At 38.6% G+C, this 21,265-nt stretch overlaps 1 protein-coding gene across 13 annotated transcripts in view; it reads right to left on the bottom strand.

The window, feature by feature from the left end:
- Positions 1-21,265, bottom strand: part of MARCHF1 (membrane associated ring-CH-type finger 1) — an 860,279-nt gene that overhangs the window by 67,106 nt on the left and 771,908 nt on the right. For 12 of the 13 annotated variants that reach the window (XM_032413131.1, XM_032413130.1, XM_032413128.1 and 9 more), the window contains 2 exons: positions 21,072-21,151; positions 18,616-20,793 (listed from right to left, as the gene is read on the bottom strand). In XM_032413131.1, the coding sequence (XP_032269022.1) occupies positions 19,935-20,793; positions 21,072-21,151 (939 nt within the window). In that variant the 3' untranslated portion in view covers positions 18,616-19,934. Of the gene's footprint in view, positions 1-18,615; positions 20,794-21,071; positions 21,152-21,265 lie in introns of those variants that run through there. The other variant, XM_032413136.1, reaches the window with a different exon arrangement.

The following is a 21,265-nucleotide window of genomic DNA, read 5'->3' on the forward strand; positions in this document are numbered from 1 at the left end:
CAGGCACACACATAAATAGCTTTAAGTGTATTCAGTTGGAGTGGGAACTCACTAAAAAATTTGAGTAAGAAAGTAAGATTATTAGTAAGATTAATCTGGCTGTGTTACCTCAAAGATCTGAAAGAAAAAGAAGGGAATATTATAATAGTCAAAATCAATAGTAGTAAGAACAAGAACCAGAGTAATAGTTGGGAGAATGGAGGAAGAGAACAAGAGATACTATACAAGTAAAGTTGGGGAAACTTCACTAATTTGGGTAAGGGAGGTGGGGAGGAACTGTGGGACAAGGGGAGTAAAAGACAGACTAACTGGCTTTAGGGTTTTAATTAAAACTTCTCGGGACACATGTTCAAGATTCATCTATCTACAGGGCCTCTGAGCAAGTTTGTCGTCACAGGTACCACTTAGAAACCATCATGTTTGTGATTTAATTTTTAACTTAGTTACATTGCATGGGACAGTCATTTTGAAAAACAGAGGGAAGTAGTTTCACATTCTGGATGTGAGATATTTCAATGCATAATCATATTTGAAGGCTATTTTTTCCAAATAGCGGTAGAATTACCAATAACACATAATTATTTCAAGTAGTAATTATATTTGCAATATAGTTTTCCACCTAGTAGTAGAATGACAAATATATAACTAATAATGTGGTTTCTTACTTCCTCTTTCTAATTCATATTTTCCTAGTGTGTAGTATGTCCAGGATGATTCTTATACCACTTCATTGTTCCAACCATCTGTTTCTCAATCATAGCACAGTTTTGTGGACCCAAATTAAAGTATCTTATAAAAATAAAATCATAAAAATTTTATTCATTCAGAATCCTGACAGGAACAGAATTTCCACTTAGACAAAAATAAGTTTTTTTCCAAAAGTTATGTGTATGAACTTTATACCTTGTCATTAACAGAAATAACTGAAAACATAGTATAATCCTATTAAAAATTATATGCATAAAAAAGATTAGAGGGAAATGTATCAAAATCTAAATAATGATTATCTAGGCAGGTAATTAAGTTTAAATTAGAATAGTTTTCTCTATTTTTAATTTTCTTTACAATAACCACAACTACTATAATACTCACTAAAAGAAATATTAAAATAAGCCAAAAATATAAAGATCTAAGAATAATTTTCCAATTCTGCTTCACTTGCTTTTTCTCATTCCCTAGTAAGTTAACAAATTCATGAATGCATGATAGACTTATATATTTGAACAATTTGGAAAGGTGCTATGTCTTATTATCAGTAAATGTGAATTGTTTTCCTGTTCCCTTCCTGTCCAGGTTTAGGAGCAGCCTTCACCTCCTTTGTCTTATAAAAAGCTTGAAAATCTCATTATTTTAATTGTTTTTCATTTTTTAAGGTTTTTAATTTGAATTCTAGTGTAGTTAACATAAGTATTATATTAGTCTCTGTTGTATAATATAGCAATTCAACAATTCTATACATTACTCAGTGCTCATCACCATAAGTGTACTCTTAACCCTTTCACTTATTTCCCCCATTCCCCCATTCCCCCATCCAACCTCCCCTCTGGTAACCATCAGTTAGTTCTCTATAGTTAAGAGTCTGTTTTTTTTGATTTGTCTCTCTCCAGGAGTAGCCTTTGTAACATTTTAGTTATGCAGTAACCAAAGGATTTCCACTAACTGCCATTTATATTTTAACAGAAATACAAACTTGCAGGTGTTAACTCTATCAGTGAACATCTGCAGTCTGTACCCAGTATACTTATTCACTGGAAGGACAGAAAGTGTTAAGAATGGTTTGTCCCCCACCTCCACCCTGACATCTATACCAACACCACAGATATCTTGTATTATCTAAATTCTAAGTATATAAAACGTGATACTTCATAGAGCTATGGTATACATCTCTGATCTACTCAAGTATGCATATTCACACATTCCGTTTTGGTGTATGATAATTCTGCTTCAGTTCCTTAGAACTGAAAGAGGTCTCTCCTGCTGCATCATTAGCATTTTCACCTGCCTGGATGTGAGTGTGTTCACCTGTGGATGTGTTTCAGCTTTCTCAATGCTCATCACTGTCCATTGGGTCTTTCTCAGTGCCTGGCCTTCATTTTGTATTCCTGTAATTTCATCACCTTTTGATCTTTTTTTTTTTTTTTTTGGGCAGGGTTTTTCCCTATGAAATAATCTAACTGATAAATTGGTATCATTTTTCCTCCACACTCAATATAAATGAATTTCATTAATTATGTATGCCAGATGCAATCATTTTGCATCTCCTTTCCCTCTTTGCTTTTTCAAAGATTTATTTATATGAGAGCGAGAGAGAAAGAGAGAGAGAGCAAGTGAGAGCACAAGTGAGAGAGAGGAGCAGGCTCTCCCCTGAGCAGGAAGCCTGACATGGGGCTCAATCCCAGGACCCTAGGGTCATGACCTGAGCCAAAGGCAGATGCTTAACTGACTGAGCCACCCAGGCTCCTTCCCCTCTTTGCCTTTTCAAATGTCTCTGAAGCAGCTGTCTTTATTTGAAGACAAAAACAATAAAAAAATGTTAAATGTATATTTTCAACATGGAGTTTGATGAAAGGTAAAGTAGAACTTTTTTCACGCACAAACTACAAAAGTGAAAAAATGCAAATGGAAATGCAAAAATGCAAGTGCAAAAGTAAAAACCTCAAGTATGGTGTTGCACTAAACATGATGTGAGATAAATAAAATAGAGTTGATCGCTGTCATGACTAACTCCTGGTTTATTTTAGTTTTTGATGATTTATAGCTGATATATAACATGAAACAACAGTAACATTCCTCTGCTTTCTTGATATTGATGGAAACTGTATCTTTTTTTTTTTTTCCTGATGCATAGAGCATGAAAGAAGGTACAGTTCTGGGCTTAATATTTAAAAACAGATTGTTACTGTAAGGAAAGTTGCTTTTTATTTTCAAATTATATTTTAATTTTCAAATAGCATCTTAATGTGGCTATTCTCTAAAGAAGTACATGGTGAGAGGGTTGCCTGGGTGGCTCAGTTAGTTAAGCATCTGACTTTTGATTTTGGCTCAGGTCATAATCTTAGGGTCTTGAGATCAAGCCCCATGCCGGGCTCCATGCTGGCTGTGGAGCTTGCTTAAGACTCTCTTTCTCCCTCTCTCACTGCCCCTCCCCCACCTCTAAAACAGTACATGATGAATACAGACTGATAATATCTTCAGTTTGATTTCACAAAAATAGCATTTTACTTGAGTGTAATCATAAAAGCTTTGACAGTCATAGACGGCTATATATCTACTACATATATACGTACATATACATATATGTTAGAAACAGAAGTGTATATATTTCATATCATAATGAATATTCACATTATATTAGTGAGGCACAGAGTTTGCTGATTTCTGTACTTGATTCCTTAATGGCATTGACAAAAAGTAAAGAAATGAAATAGTTCCAAATGGAGCCCAAAAAGTCCATCTACATTACTCAGCATATCATTATGATAAATATACTGAAAAGTAATCTGCATGCAAACTTACGACTGGCAAAGGCATGAAGAGGCTATAAAACCTAAACACATTTGTGAACCTTATTTTTTCACAGAGTGGAATTTGGGCTAAGATGACTCCCGAGTGATGCTGAAGGATGTGGCTCTGAGATCAGGTGGGGAATTTATACAAATGCTCTTTTAACTGGGTGGCATTAGCCTATGGTTATACTTGGTCACTTTAGCTCAGCGTTTGGGAAGGTGGGTGGAGGTGGTGAGAAAGAAGAAACATATACTCTTTTTTTTCTTTTTTCTATTCTTCTTGAGGCTTTTAAGCAAATTCCAGATCATTTTACCCCAAATTTTCTCTTCTCCACTACATTGTATGTAGGTCATGCAAAATGATAAAAAAATATGTTAGTCATGACTTTGTTGATCCATCTTTGTATTTCTTATAAAGTCAATAGGCTCTTGTAATAAGTAGCACATTTTATTTAAGACTAAAATGAAAATGAAACAGAACAAAATAAAACCAAGCATGATATAATTTTAAAAATCATCCTTGCAAGAATGTTCAAGTTATTATATGTCATGGGAAATTAAGCAGTTACACAAGAATGAATGGATCTTGAGCTATTTATCAAGAAAAAGTGCAGGCTGCCAGTGGATACAGATAATTTGCTTCTATGACATTTCTTTCCCCCACAAATACTGAGCGTCTTAGAGTTTTGGAGTTGAAGAAGCCATCCTTTTAAGCACTTAATGCAGCTCTTTAGTTTTTATAATATGACCTTAACCTTGTCCTCTGCCAACCCTCAGTTGTCAAAGGAAGTGGACCTCTGTGGAACATATTCATTACATGCAGGGAGCCAGGGACATCATTCACTGTATTGAAATGTTCTCATTATAATGACTCATGAAAGAAATTTTGCTTAGTCATTCCTCATTACTAACAGAAGTTGTGTCTCATCTGAAACCTGTTCCTTTGCTTTGGCCACTGTGCCTATGAAAATTAAGTTTGTAGGAAATCTCCATACAAGCATTTCTGCAGATTTAGTATTTTTCTACCCTTATTTTCGTGTGTCCTGATTTTTCTCAATTTCCTAATTTATCCTTTTGGAGTGTGTGTATTTGTGTGTGTGTGTGTGTGTGCATGCACACCTGTGTGTAAATGTGTATACGCACACTCATATATGTTTACACACATGTATACACACATATATCAATATATACACAGTATGTCAAGTCATTAAAGAAAGGAAATAGAAAATCATCAAGCACAAACATATATCAACTCCTTTATTTGCTTTGTGTTTTGCTGTCCCTGATGTACATACTTGCATCAGGCTCCGTTTCCTTATACTCCCGAACTCCTTGTATTTACCCATTGCAGCATGAACACCCTGCCTTGTATTACAATTGCCTGTTTTCTCGTCTGTAGCTTCCACTTCAGTGGTTCTCAAATTTCAGCATGCATCAGACTCTCATAGCGGCCCAGTTAAACTAGATAGCTGGGACTTACTCCTAGAGTTTTCATTCAACAGGTCTGGTTGGGGTCCAATAATTTGCATTTTAACAAGTTCCCACGTGATTCTGATGCTCCTGGTGCAGGGACGATAATTTGAGAACCAAGGATTTTGTGGTTTGTTTGCTTCTTCTATAGTGTCATTTGAAAGTGAATTGCAGCTAGATGAGAAATTTGAGGTTTGATCCAAAATGAAAGTTGTAAAAAGCAACTGCATCTTCTATTTCTACCAATAAACTTAAGTTTCAGAACCACTTTCCCAAATGACTTTAAGAGCTGAAAGGAAAGAATCTGTACCAGTTGTTCACCCCCAGGCTCCATTCTAGTGTTTCCAGGTTTTACAAGTGCTGCCAAGTGGACCTCGTGCCCAAAGTATGGTTCTTGCAATATATGTATCTTCTGGGCATCAATTTGTTCACCTGAGATTGGGCTAAACAGTCAGTGATTCTCAGCCCTGGCTGCTCATGAAAATAACCTAGGATGCTTTTAAAAATGTACTATGTTGAGACATCCCTTCCAGGGGGATACTGGCAGGAACTTTTTTTTTTTAAACTTACCAGGTGAGTCTAATATGCAGCCCAGATTGAGAACCACTGGGTGAAGTGATCTCTCTGGTTCTTTCTAGTTCGAACTGGTAGAGTTTTGAGGCTTCCAAATGCTGATTGGAATCAAGACTCCTCTAATGCATGGAACATTCTGACAGGTCTATGACTCCTATTTCATTCTAGTTACTTATTTTTCTTCCTTTATTCCACCTTTATTTTCTCCAGTGTTACTATTGTAGAGTGTGGCAAAACATTTTAATTTGATTATACCCTCTGAGAGTTGTGAGCTAGCTCAGATCAAAATACCTTTAAGATAAAGATATCAGAATTTATTAAGGTGAGGCTCTGAGGGGCCTATAAGAACAAAAGGGGTACAAGTTAAGCAGGAAATAGAAAGGTTTTGTGATCACTTGTTAGATAACCATGAAGGAAAGAAGAAGGTTTGCAGCATAATGTCTAAAGTAAAAGCCATCTCCAAGAAGCTTTCCAAACACAGGAACTCCTGTGTTATGGCATCTTCAGTTCTGCATAGACCTGGAAGTGAGCGAAGGGGAATTAATAGACTCCTCGAGTCCTCCTTGTATCTGACAGCGGAGGCAAGGAGAATATCAGGCTGAGTTTAAGGCTGTCAGAGCACTACCAACCAAAGACAACTCAGCCAGGCTATTCCAGGGGCATTTTAATTTCTGAACCCAAATAGACACTGGTGTTTAAATCTGCCTATGTTTGAGGATGCCTGCAGAGCATTTGAAATGAATGCCATAACTACTCCTCAATGGTTATGAGGAAGATGAGAACCTAAACATGGTAATTAGAAATGGAGGAAATGTTCACACTATAAATAAATTCTCAGATATAAATCATGATTTGGTAGCAACAAGCCCTGTACCCAGTATTCATCAGTTTATATACAGTGTTCATTTTCTGTTCACATATATATATATATGCATATAAACACATATATATATATGTTTAAAAATGAATTTGTATAAGCTAGAGAAGACACTGAGTGCTGTTCTTTTTTTTTTGTCTTGAGGCAGAGAAGAATTTGCACATTGCCAGATAGATAAAAGTTCATAAAACAAAGCACATAGTTCAAAGTAACTATAACCCTGAACACATATTGTTCTTAAATTAAGAAGTAGATAAACTCTACCTAATTGGTATTTTTTTCTTATTCAGTATTTTGCACTTTGGTATAATTGATATTTAACAAACTTAGAAATAAACAACAAAAGATAAATGTAGTACAGTGTAAACAGTTCTATAATATGTGAATACTGACTTATCTGTCTGAAGGAGCACCATACTTCTATTTTTGCCTGAAGTTTCCTGAGGTTGGAAAATTCCTGCTTAATCTTCAAATTTACTTGAAGACGTTTTATAGGTAGAGAAATGTCCTTTTTTTTCTTTTCTAAAAGTACAACTTGCTAAATAATTGGTCTACAGAATACATGCTATTTTAAAAAATCAGAGTGACCTATTTAGCCAAATTAGAATAGTATTAATCAATCTGCTTGGTTTTTGATAATCTACTAGTCAAGGCAATCAGTATTATTGATGACACTGTCATTCCACTCCTGGACAGATTAACTCCCAAATTGAGAACAATCAGGACGAAAAAACCTTGCTAAGATCAAGGCATGTCTTTGGAAGATATATGTTTAATAAAATATATAAAATGCCATTTCTGTAAGCCTTTCAAGTTATTTTTCTCATAGATTTCATGTGTGTGTATAAATACCAGTGCCTTAATTCATAGCTTTTTTTCATTCAAAATATAAATTACTTGGATAAATGCTGAAAGACTACATGAAATCACACTACACACTCATAACATTAGAATGTGGTGCTAATTAACTTTTTCTTTGTTGGAGAACCCTTTACTCCTTAGAATAAAGTAGCATGGTGTATATCTGAATTTTTGCTGAGGGCCACAGTAAACATAATTATTCATTTCAAAGAAAGAAATTAGTTCTATAACACTATCATACTAGTAATGCATACATTTGCAATACACAGCCATTTTTCTCATTTTTTGATCACATATATAAGGAGAGAGCCATTTTACCTTTTCCAAGTTTGACCCCTCCCAGTAGAGGGAAAGCAAGAGTTGAAAGTGAGACTCTGTGACTCTATGTTGAGTAATCACAATGAATTGCCCCGTGACAGGTTACTAACCACCGGTGTTCACATCTGCATTTCCTACCAACTCAGCTGTTATTAAAATGAACAGGAGAAAGATTAGTATGAATTCCTATAAGACTCAGCAAAACAAAGGCAAAGCCTAAGGAAAAGAATAAATTTATGAACTTTCTTAAGAGTCTGTTACCTCTTGGAAATAAATGATTCTCATTAGGTCACTTAGGAGACCTTTCTCACCTGAATACTGAAAACTCTGAACAGCTGATCTTTTACTCATGGAATGGACTTTGACAATAGAATGTCAGTCTCATATTTGTACAGAAAAAGTAACATAAAGAAGTAAGAGGATACATTAAAAAATTTTAAAAATCTGTTACTGAATGAATATAAATCTAGGACTAAGAGGGAGAAAGTACAAGGACACAGGCTGATTCAATATTAGAAAGAATGTTTTCACAATTAAAGATTCTAAAAGGAAAGAGATTGTCCCAGGAAATAGTATGTTCAAGGAAGAGAGAGATAATAATGTGTGCTGATGTTCCAAGGTCTTCAAAGATCAGATTGGAGAGTAACCTAGATGATCTATGAATCAATGAACCCACCCTTCCCAATGCTATAATAATTATCTGAAAGGTTAAGGTAAAAAGAAGTATGTTTTTTTCTCTAAATAAATATAGAGAGCACAACTACCAACGGAAATGTTATTTTACTTTAAAAATTGGGATGCCTGGGTGGCTCAGTCGGTTAAGCATCTGCCTTCGGCTCAGGTCATGGTCTCAGGGTCCAGGTCATTGGGCTCTCTGCTCAGCAGGGAGTCTGCTTTTCCCTCTCACTCTCCCTCTGTGTGTTCTCTCTCTCTCTCAAATAAATAAATAAATAAAGTCTTAAAAAAATCTTATTTGTAAAGCGTATTTGTCTCAGTTTATAAATTTCAAATTTATCTGGAGATACATTGAGAAACATATATCAAACTGTGCTAAATGTGAAATCTAGATGTTTCATAACGTCACTCCCTTAGGTCCAAGTTCAGTTGCCTTCTTTGGTTGTATTTGCATTTAAATGATGTATTGTAGATGGAAGTTACACTTCCTGCCATCTGTGGCCACATGAACTCATAGTTATGGACCTCAACAGGACTTCCAGCAATGCTTTTCTATCTTGCTATGCTTAGCACTGCTACACTTAACAAAAATATATGGGATACCTAGTTAAATTTGAATTTCAGGTAAACAATGAATACTTTTTTAGTATGTGTTTGTCCCAATGAAAAATTATTTCTTGTTATCTGAAATTCAAATTGCACTGATGTATGACCCTGCAACCAACTCCCTTGCTCTAAAAGGCCATCAAAAATAAATATCTGTATTTGTATATAAAATATCTGTATCTGTATATAAAATATCTGTATCTGTATATAAAATAAATATATACAAGGCCATCAAATATAAGGTCATCAAAAAGAAATATCTGTATCTGTTTATAAAATATCTGTATCTGTATATAAAATATCTGTTTATAATCTGTAGATCTACATTTGTCCCTGCATCTGTCATTTCCTCTTTTACTTCTATTGCAAAGAAAATCATACTTATTTTCCTTGCCATGGCAATCCTTTTATTTTGGGCTTTGGGTCCCATCCTTTCTTACCTTTTCTGTGGGACCTTAAGAAAAAAACATTCTGATCAGTTTTCTTCATCATCAACTTCTCTTTCTCTCTCTGAGCTCAGAGATTCTCTGAATTCATCTCTTTCTCTATTTGTTACCTTCTCTCTCTCCTTCATACAGTCCTGTGTTTTCATTTGTCTCTTTGGCCATTCTCTTTCTTCTCTCTGCTGGCCTTTTCTCTTCTTTCAGGCCATTAAATGCTGCTATTCCCCAGGGTTTTTCATGTCCTCATCTGCTCTGTTTACAGATTTTCCATTGGAGATCTTGACAATCACCACTTATATGCCCAAGACTTCCTAATCTTCATGTAAAGTTGCAAATGCCTCTTCTGAACTCTTCTGGATATCTCTCTTTGGATAGTTGTCTTGTGCCTCAAACTATTATGTATAAAACTGAACTCATCTCCTCCTTTTAAATCTGTCTCTCAAGCAGTATGTTCTCTCAATAGTAAAGGATACTATAATCTACCGATTTCTAAATCAGAAACTTGAGATCAGATACATTTGTAAGTTATCATCAAATACTGTTTGATTTACTTTCATAATACTTAAAAAACCTGTCTACTTCTCTTTTTTTAACTATTTTTTTAAAGATTTATTTATTTATTTAAGAGAACGAGAGAGAGTGTGCTCATGCCCGTGAGCCAGGGATGGGATAGAGGGAGACTCCCTGATTAGCGTGGAGCCCCATGGTGGGGCTCGATCACATGATCCATGAAATCATGACCTGAGCCGAAACCAAGAGTTGGAAGCTTAACGGAATGAGCGACGGAGGCGCCCCTCCATCTAGTTCTTTTTATTCTCACATCCACCATCAGCTCTTCCCTGGGACACATCTGTGTCTTTCTAATTGGTTTCCTTTCCCTTCAGTCTTGCCTTCTCTTGTCTGTTTTCCAAAAGCAGCTTGAGTGGTCTTCCAGAACACTAAGGTCAGTGTCGTTCTTTTTCCTTAAAAGTCCATAGAAATTTACCCTTGGCATTAAAACACAGTCTAAACTCCTACTGTGGTTGATAAAGAATTCCATGGTTGACTACCGTTCCCCTCCTCCTACTTGCTGCGAGGCCACAATGACGTCCTTTTATGCCTGATCTCATGCATCTCTGGGTGTTCATATATGCCATACCTTTTCCTGGAACAGGTTATCCCTTCTCTCTGCTTAACTTACTCTCATTTGGATTTCTTCTTTATTATTAATTTCTCAGGGAAATCTGTTTTTTCTATTAGATGCAATGTGTTACTTCATCTTCATTCGTGGATTTTTTTTTTTTTACATTTGCCTGTTTAAATTATTTGTTTTACTAACTGGAATATAAGTTAATGAGGGATGGGACCATTAATATATTTTTCATTGTATTTCCAGCTTCTAGAACACTCCTTGACACAGATTAAAATTCCCAATAAATAGTTGTTCAGTGTGTGAATGAATGAATAAATGAGTATACAGATATGATGACAGGGATAAGAAGGGTCTATTTTAAGCATAATTCTCTTAGGAGCTCAGGCCTATTATTAAAAAATTATCTGAATCAATCTTACAAATGCTAGTGATTTGTCAAAAAGCATGATTGTGTTGCTCTTCGAATGAGGTTTTATGCTATGAATATTTTGAGTTTTAGAAATGTTCTCTTTCCATTTTCCCACACTTGGTGTAATGTTATTGCAAACTATAAGAATTAAACAAGTCATTATTCACCACGACCAAGTGGGATTTATCCCTGGGCTGCAAGGTTGGTTCAACATCTGCAAATCAATCAATGTGATACAATACATTAATAAAAGAAAGAACAAGAACCATATGATCCTCTCAATAGATGCAGAAAAAGCATTTGACAAAGTACAGCATCCTTTCTTGATCAAAACTCTTCAGAGTATAGGCATAGAGGGTATATACCTCAATATCATAAAAGCCATCTATGAAAAACCCACAGCGAATATCATTCTCAATGGGGAAAAACTGAGAGCTTTCCCCCTAAGGTCAGGAACACGGCAGGGATGTCCACTATCACCACTGCTATTCAACATAGTATTAGAAGTCCTAGCCACAGCAAGCAGACAACAAAAAGAAATAAAAGGCATCCAAATTGGCAAAGAAGAAGTCAAACTCTCATGCTTTGCAGATGATATGATACTTTATGTGGAAAACCCCAAAGACTCCACCTCAAAACTGCTAGAACTCATACAGGAATTCATTAAAGTGGCAGGATATAAAACCAATGCACAGAAATCAGTGGCATTCCTATACACCAACAACAAGACAAAAGAAAGAGAAATTAAGGAGTCAATCCCATTTACAGCTGCACCCAAAACCATAAGATACCTAGGAATAAATCTAACCAAAGAGGCAAAGAATCTATACTCAGAAAACTATAAAATACTCATGAAAGAAACTGAGGAACACACAAAGAAATGGAAAAACGTTCCATGCTCATGGATTGGAAGAACAAATATTGTGAAGATGTCAATGCTACCTAGAGCAATCTACACATTCAATGCAATCCCCATCAAAATACCATCCACTTTTTTCAAAGAAATGGAACAAATAATCCTAAAATTTGTATGGAACAAGAAAAGACCTCGAATAGCCAGAGGAATGTTGAAAAAGAAAAGCAAAGCTGGCGGCATCACAATTCCGGACTTCCAGCTCTATTACAAAGCTGTCATCATCAAGACAGTATGGTACTGGCACAAAAACAGACACATAGACCAATGGAACAGAATAGAGAGCCCAGAAATGGACCCTCAACTCTAGGGTCAACTAATCTTCGACAAGGCAGGAAAGAATATCCAATGGAAAAAAGACAGTCTCTTCAACAAATGGTGTTGGGAAAATTGGACAGCCACATGCAGAAGAATGAAACTGGACCATTTCCTTACACCACACACAAAAATAGACTCCAAATGGTTGAAAGACCTCAATGTGAGACAGGAGTCCATCAACATCCTAAAGGAGAACACAGGCAGCAACCTCTTTGACCTCAGCAGCAGCAACTTTTTCCTAGAAACATCGCCAAAGGCAAGGAAAGCAAGGGCAAAAATGAACTATTGGGACTTCATCAAGATAAAAAGCTTTTGCATAGCAAAAGAAACAGTCAACAAAACCAAAAGACAACTGACAGAATGGGAGAAGATATTTGCAAATGACATATCAGATAAAGGGCTAGTATCCAAAATCTATAAAGAACTTCTTAAACTCAACACCCAAAGTACAAATGATCCAATCAAGAAATGGGCAGAAGACGTGAACAGACATTTTCCCAAAGAAGACATCCAAATGACCAACAGACACGTGAAAAAGTGCTCAACGTCGCTCGGCATCAGGGAAATCCAAATCAAAACCTCAATGAGATATCACCTCACACCAGTCAGAATGGCTAAAATTAACAAGTCAGGAAACGACAGATGTTGGCGGGGATGCAGAGAAAGGGGAACCCTCCCACACTGCAAGCTGGTGCAGCCACTCTGGAAAACAGTATGGAGGTTCCTCAAAAAGTTGAAAATAGAGCTACCATATGATCCAGCAATTGCACTCCTGGGTATTTACCCCAAAGATACAAATGTAGGGATCCGAAGGGGTATGTGCACCCTGATGTTTATAGCAGCAATGTCCACAATAGCCAAATGTTGGAAAGAGCCAAGATGTCCATTGATAGATGAATGGATAAAGAAGAAGTGGTATAATTATACAATGGAATATTATGCAGCCATCAAAAGGAATGAAATCTTGCCATTTGCAACGACGTGGATGGAACTGGAGGGTGTTATGCTGAGCGAAATAAGTCAATCAGAGAAAGACACGTATCATATGACCTCACTGATCTGAGGAATTCTTAATCTCAGGAAACAAACTGAGGGTTGCTGGAGTGGTGGGGGGTGGGAGGGATGGGGTGACTGGGTGATAGACATTGGGGAGGGTATTGCTATGGTGAGCGCTGTGAAGTGTGCAAGATGTTGAATCACAGATTCAACATACCTCTGAAACAAATAATACATTATATGTTTAAAAAAAAGAAAAGAAGAAGATAGCAGGAGGGGAAGAATGAAGGGGGGAATCAGAAAGGGAGACGAACCATGAGAGATGATGGACTCTGAAAAACAAACTGAGGGTTCTAAAGGGGAGGAGGGTGGGAGAATGGGTTAGCCTGGTGTTGGGTATTAAAGAGGGCACGTTCTGCATGGAGCACTGGGTGTTATGCACAAACAATGAATCATAGAACACTACATCAAAAACTAATGATGTAATGTATGGGGATTAACATAACATAATAAAAAAAAGAATTAAGTCAAAAAATAGACAATTTTTACCGTTTTCTCATTTTCCTCAAAAACTTTTCTTAATGAAAAAAATGAGAATATGCATAATGAAGGCTATAGCAAAACTATATAAAGTATACCTTCAAACTCACCATCCAACCCAAGCTAGACTAGAACATTATCAGAAGTTATTTACTTTTGGGCTCTTCCTCTTTTAAATAAGCCATTGACGGAATTAAATATATCTTATTTGTTTTACCCTGTACCACCCAATTCCCATTGTTTCCCATGACTTTTGCATCTCCTCTTTTAGCATTCTCTAATTTTGAAGCCATTCCAAGAATTCTTTTTGGGCAATTGCTGTATTCTGAGTACTATAGAGAGCACAAAAGAGGGATAAGATATAATTCCTACTTCAAGGATCTTAGTCTATAGGAAACAGAGAACTAACACACGTGAAGCTGCTGGAAATTAAGTGAATTCTAAGTAATTGCTACCAACTACAAAAGGTTATGGGAATCCGAAGAAAGGAAAGATCACTGTGGTCCAGGGTAGTTTGGGAAAGCTTTATGGAGAGGATAAAAATGAGATGAGTGTTGAAACATACCTAAATGTGGGCATTTGGAGAGGAAGAGAAAAACACTGGGAAGAGGGAGAGTCGCATTGGATGGTAGTTGAGTGCTACTGTTTTGTTTGTTTTTTCTTGCTTAGAATTCTTGTCCCACTTTTTCTGGTACTAATGTTATTCTTTTTTTTACTGAGATGTCTTTTCCCCAATTCATAAGGTCCTGGAGGGGTTGCCAAAGTCACATTTTAAATCCAACCTTCCTTCCCAAGGACTTGGTCTGGGCATAATGCCCAATGCCACTGGTGACCGTGGTTAGCCCAAGGATGTGACCTAGGGCAGGCTAATTCTATTCCATCCCTGGGATTGCATGTGTAACTGCTTGAAGAGAACATTTCTCTTTTCTGTTAAGTTATGGCTGGTAAAATGTAAGCCTAAAGCTATCTCTGCGCACACCGTCTCTTCCCTCTACTGTACAGAGGAAGCTTGCCTGCAGTTGAAGAAAACGAGAACACATAGAGAAGGAGAACCACATTGTTTGAATCTCTGCAATCTCTGAAGCCGTCTGTATACCTGGATTTCCTATGTCTGTGGCTAATACATCCCTTTCTTGTTTAAGCTCATTTGAATTGGTTTCAGTCAGTTTTACCCTGGTAGAAGAGTCCTGACCAAAAGAGGTAGTAGGCTAAAGGGTGGATGTGGAGAAAGAACAGAAGTGTAAAGAAGGATCAAAATGGGACATTAACAATGAGAAAGAGAGCACAGACCAAAAGCAGTATCTGGAGGAACAAAAGATAGGACTTGGTTAGAGACTGGGTATAACCAATGCAGGAGAAGAAGAGTCAAAAACTAGAAATTCCGGGTATTTGTGAGCTCACTGATAAAAATGGGGGTAGTTGCGATGAGGAAGTGGGTTTGCAGAGACACAATAGGCAAACCATGACATCTGAGTTCCTGGTAAAGTTGGGGCTTTGTCAGTCTATGGTTTTAGTAAGATGACCAGCACTTACTGGCACAACAGGGTGAACTACAAGAAGGTAACCTAACTTTGCTTTGTGTCAGCATTCAATAGAATATGACAGAAAACTGTAATTATGCTTCCCAAACTCATCTTTTCTTATTTATTTACTCATTTATTTATTTTAGAGAGAGAGAGAGCACGAGCTCGCGTGCAGGGTGGGGGGGGGGGGGGGGGGGGGGGGCAGAGGGAGAGGGAGAAGCAAACTTCCCGCTGAGCAGGGAACCCAGTATGGGGCTTGATCCCAGAACCCTGGGATCATGACCTGAGCCGAAGGCAGACGCCCAACCGACTGATCAACCCAGGAGCCCCCAACAATCCGTATTTTAACAAGACTTGTGGTCTGTGCTGATGTCCGCTAAGGTTTAAGCACTGCTGGTGTAGAGTATGCTTTATATGTTGGTTCCATAGCAGGTGAGGTAATCTACCACACAGTGCTACCATTCCACCTTGTAAGAATAATTCCCTTAGAAAAATTCATTTTCCCTAAATCTATTCACTCAAAAACTGTATGTTGAATATATTCTATCTGCCAGGCGCTGGTCCAGGCACAGTGGACACTGGAACAAAGCTCAGTCAACCACCACAATACCCACGTTAGCAATTAAAAATTATGTTATGGAAGGGATTCCCAGGAGACTTGAGTGTTGAGCATCTTGAAGGTGTCCCTAAAGAAATTACATTTCAAGCAAAAAAGAATGACTAGGAGTTAGTCTGATGAAGGGCAGAGAAGGTAATGTGAAGGCATTCTAGGCCCTGAAAGGGACAAGCCTGGGCACTCTCAGGGAACTGAAGACAGACCAGCACCAACGGGTCTTCATTAGTCATGGGTGTTGAAGCCAGAGAGGCAGATCTGATAGACAGATCATGCAGGGACTTGTAAATCATATTAAAGATTTTGAACTTGCCACCAAGGGCAATGAAGAGGCCATTGAAAAGCCTCCAGCGTGGGCTAATATGATATAATCCGTATTTTAAATACTTTTTCCCTAGGAAAAAGGCAAAGTCAGGGTGCCTGAGTGGCTCAGTCCTTAAGCGTCTGCCTCGGCTCAGGTCATGATCCCAGGGTCCTGGGATCGAGCCCTGCATCGGGCTCCCTGCTCAGCGGGAAGCCTGCTTCTCCCTGCCCCGCTCCCCCTGCTTGTGTTCCCTCTCCTGCTATGTCTCTCTCTGTCAAATAAATAAATAAAATCTTAAAAAAAAAAAAAAAAGACAAAGCCTTTCCCACTACACAGCTATGGGTGTAACAGCATGATGACTTAAATTCCCTGTAAGCTGTAATTGGCTAGTAGAGGAACTTTCTCTGAATAAGGCTTTGAGGAGAGTGGGAAAGAGCATAGGGTGCCCAGGCAGGGGCGCAATGCCAGGAACAGAAAAGGAGGAAGGGCTTAGGAGCTTCTTCTGCTTTGTGGTTATGACCGAGGCTGGTTCTGCCCATGCATGTCTGAAGCAGCGGGAGTGCAAGTTCATAGGCAATTGCTGCCTCTCTCCCTTGCACAGGGGACCCTGGTGCTCAGGCTGTGTCCACCTGGAGGCCTCCACCTGGAGGCCTTTTTCCTGTATACGATTTCATTCAGAGATTTCATTCACTTCCCAGTCATCACAGTTACCTGCCTGAGAATGACACCCAAATTTATATGTCCTCCCTGGCCTTGAGAAGATTTTCATTATTAGCGTCTTTGTGCCATTGCCCCGTGCTAATATGTCATGTTAATAACAATTGCAAATATGCAATTGTTTCGTGGCGATCTGTGTACAGTTCACTAATGCTTGAACAATTCTACAGAACCAGCTGTGACTGCTCTCCTGCCCCTCAGGGACATGTCTCAGATTGTGTGCTGGACAGCTGACCCTGCAATGTCACTGCAACCACAAACAGCCTGCCTATGATGGAGCTCATCACGTATTTCCCAATCTGCCTCCCTCTGACCTCTTCTGCCTTTGTCAGTAAGAGCAGCATTTCCTGTCTCCCAAGTTCCAAGGTGTGGAGTCACCCCTGACTCCTTTGTCTTACGCTCTCACCAATTCCAAGCACCAGGATTGTTTCCAATCACTGGGTGGAATGACAGCATACCATGTGTTTCTCCCTTTCATTACCCTTTATCTTCCTAATCCTACTTACCTCAAAGCAGGATACATTCTAACTTACTGCAACTTGTGCTCCTAAATCTAGGTTCCTTTCCCAATACACCCCCAGGGACGTTGTGAATGTATATGTTATTCTTCATCAGGCCTATTTTATTGAGCAAAGGATGCTCTGTATTATTTTCTGCAGTGAAATCTTTTTTTCCTAAAGGGGTAATGTCAAACCCCATTATATACAAGAGATAAACATGCAACTTCTGTGACTGAAGATGGGCTAAGGGGAGCACAATCCCCCTGATGGGTTCTCAGCTTCTGAGGCAGCCTCTTTGGTACCCAAAGGCTCATTGAGCCAGTTTGAAAACAAAGATGTAGAGAACACATATCTTCTTTGGAAAGATATGCATGTTTTCTCTACAAAGTCTTTAAAAATTTTTTTTTTTTTTTAGTTGTTATCTGTGTAAACTTTCCAACCCAGTCATAGAAGTTCACACAAAATTCTTCAGTGAAGAGTGTCATTCCCTCATCTCTGTCTGGGCTCATGGTGTTTCCCCTGCCTGGGTGCCTGGAATGGCCAGCATGCATCTCTGACAATTTAATTCTACTTTTCTTGGTCCCAATCCTACCTCTTAATGGGATTTCCAGATAGTTCCAGCTCTCAGAAGTTTTTCTGTCTTCAAATTTCTGCAGTATTCCTTTTGTTTTGTTTTAATTCACCCTGTACTATCTTGAATTTGTATCTTTTTGGATGTGTGTTCAATTTCTCCCACTAGATAACAGGCCACTTAACGGGAAGAATCAAGTCTTTTGTTGCTTTTTGCCCTCAGCGTCCAGTATAATACGCAGTCCCTGTATTTGCTTAGAGGGTGTATTTTGATGACAACCCACAGCAAGAAATAATAAGAATAGGTCCATCGATCTCACTTTCATTAATAGAAGTCTAAGTTAAATATCCTGTCTTTGAAAATGTTCCTCCAGAGCAGTTCTTTTAAGTTAGGAGAATCAGCCACTATGACTTTAATTGCAAGCATTACTTTTTTTCTCCAATTGCTATTAAGCCCACAACTAGCTTCTTTCATTAAATTGTGTTGGAAGTAGATTCGGGGAATGACAACAGATGGCTGTAAGTGGGGAGTTCTTGGTTGAGACTGGAAATAGTGTTTTATCCCATACCCCAACATTTTAGCAAAGTCACACTTAAATCATATTCCAAAGATTACAAGAAACTTACATTAATATATAATTCAAATGGTGTCACTTCTTTGAGATGTCTGAGCATGTTGTACCTGGCTCTCTCCACCTCTCCCCGCCCCCCATCTCCACTACCCGCTCCCCACATTCATCACAGCCCGGCCACAGCAGCCCACTTTCAGTCCCCTGGATTGCTAAACTCCTTCCCTCCTCCTGGCTTGGTGTAGTGGCCCTTTCTGCCTGAATGGTCCTCCCCGTTTCTTTCCTTGATCAATGCCTGTCATTCTCGAGCCTCAGTCAGCTTGGCTGACTCTTTAAGAGAGTTCTCTGATCTCTCTGAGTAGGTGAACCTTCCTTGTTGTGGGCTTTCATAGTCTTATCACAATCGTAATTATACATCAACTGTGAAATAGTTTCTTTTGTTTCTCCGTTCCCCCTTAGACAGTAAGCTCTAAGATGTCAGAGACTATATAAATCTCAGGCACTGTAACATTTCCAATGCCGAGAATTGATGCATAACAGGTGCTTGAATGAATAAATCAATGAGCATTTTATGAAAATCTTATAAAACATTCTGAGAAATAAACTATTATTATTTGCATCCAGGCCTCAAATCTCCTTGTCCTGTCTTGAATGGATACTGGCAACATTCTTGGGGTCACGTCATTGGCAGGAGGCACACATACATGTTTTATAAAGTAACTTTAACTTTCATAAAACAAGCCCAAACAACCAAGCATTATGCAACAAAACAACAAAACTTAACCAACCTAAATGACTAGGGGATAACATGAACACATAAAACTATCTGTTTTGTTTAAAATGATCTGACTTGTGCATACTAGCATGGATATTCCTATAATTCTTATTCACTTTAAGTTATTTTGAAAATGTATACGGTTGGGAAAAAATGGCAAGAAAGGAGTCTCATAGCTATGAAATATCTACATGTTGAAACCTTTCAGTACATGATTATCACTAAAGTTAATGTGCTCTCCTTCCCTGAAGGCTCCAGCAATCCCACTGATATGTCCGTGACCTGTTTCTGTGGCCTTTCAGTCTTGAAATACCCTGCTGAGTCAGACAACTGGAGAACAAATTAGCACCAACTGCAGAGATTTTTCTGATAAAAAAAAAATCTGACCTTAAAAAAACCCAAGCCTTGAATATCTTTCTGTCAGGATGCTAACAGTTCACCGAATTTGCATTAAAGGATCTAGGGTTTCATACACTCTCACTCATCTTTCCTCCACTGGTCTTGTCTTAACTAGAATGGGTACCAGACCCAACTGGCTTGTCAGTACATTTACCAGGATAACTCACTATCCAATTGAGGGAAGAGTAAAGGGGACATCTAATTCTATTCTGGAACAGCTTTCAAACCCATGGATGCTTCCCTATTATTTCTTCCCATTCCCACAGCTGCCTTTTTCTTGTTTTATCACCTTATATACAATCAGACAAATAACAGTATGAATACGTGTTATGTTTTGAGGGGAGAGGTCGAACACACGCCTAACTCACAGTGGGAAGAAATGCATGTGGATGGCATCAAGTCTTTCTCTACAGTGACTGACCTGCATATTTTTAAATTATCAGACTCGTCATGGTAGGTGGCAGGAGGCTTCTGCACAGAGTTATTCACCTGGAACGCGGCCGCGTCCACATACTTGCCACCTTCGGCTACTGCCAATATCTCAGTGCTGGAATCGGCTTCTGAAAGTCTTTTCTGGATGGTTTCATATTGCCCGAGACGATGCAAGAGCTGCAGATCCCTGTGGTGGTACCTGCCTTTGCTCTCCTCGTGCTTCCTTGAGGATCTCTTAATCTCAAAGGATCCTTGTGGCAGGGAAAGACTGCATTCTTGGCACCTTGTGCCCTTTCCTCTGCAGAGATTTAAAGAGCAACTTGCACATTCAGTCAGCTCTTGTTGCTTTTTCCCTTTGGATTCCACATCTACCAGATCCATTCCATGAGGAGCAGAAGGCCCATCCACGTTTCCACATGGCTTATTGCCATTTCTCCTTCTTCTTCGTGACAGTCGGAATTTAACTTGGGCTCTTCTCTTTGCCTGAATCCAGTGAGTCTCATCTGTGGAAGATGAATCTGAAGAGTCTGCATAAAGCTCGCTCCATCTGGGGCTTGTGATTTGGAGGTGAAAATCATTTCTTCTCCCTTTTATTTGTTCTTCTGCAGGCTCATATCTCTCAGAGGCCTTCCTCCTCCTCCTAGGCCTCTGTTTTACTGATCTCTTACCAGACTCTTTCCTAGCAGGGCTCAGCACCATGACAGGGGTGCATTGCTCAAATGCATCTTCTGACATGTCATGCAAGATGGCAGATCTAGACAAAGCAGCAGGCAAAGGATGGGAGATGGGAATGGAGAGGAGAGCCACAGGAAAACAGAGAGAGAGAATGATGAAAATGATAGCATGGACCAGAAGTTGGTAAATAAAGATCAAATGAAGAAAAAGCACTAAAGGGGGAAAAATTAAGCCAGTATAAATTGTCCATGGACAATGTAAGGCAGAGGCAAGAGCCACACAGTCTCAGAAGATAAAAGAAGACTACAAAACATTGGTCTAAACAAGATTAAATAGGATCATTTGCTGAGCACTTACCTGCAGATGTCCTGAGTGGATGGACAGACAGACAATCTTGACTGGCTCCTGGGAGCTGTCCCTGTTGTTGGACTGCTTGCCTGGAGAAACAAGTTAGATAATTTGGCATCTTGGTTAAGGTAATACATGGTCGATATCTTGCTTTTTTTCCACATATTTAAAAAATTACAACAAACGTGGCTGCCGGCTGTCAT

The sequence above is a fragment of the Phoca vitulina genome, unplaced genomic scaffold (assembly GCF_004348235.1).
Source record: "Phoca vitulina isolate PV1807 unplaced genomic scaffold, GSC_HSeal_1.0 scaffold14, whole genome shotgun sequence".
Lineage (NCBI taxonomy): Eukaryota > Metazoa > Chordata > Mammalia > Carnivora > Phocidae > Phoca > Phoca vitulina.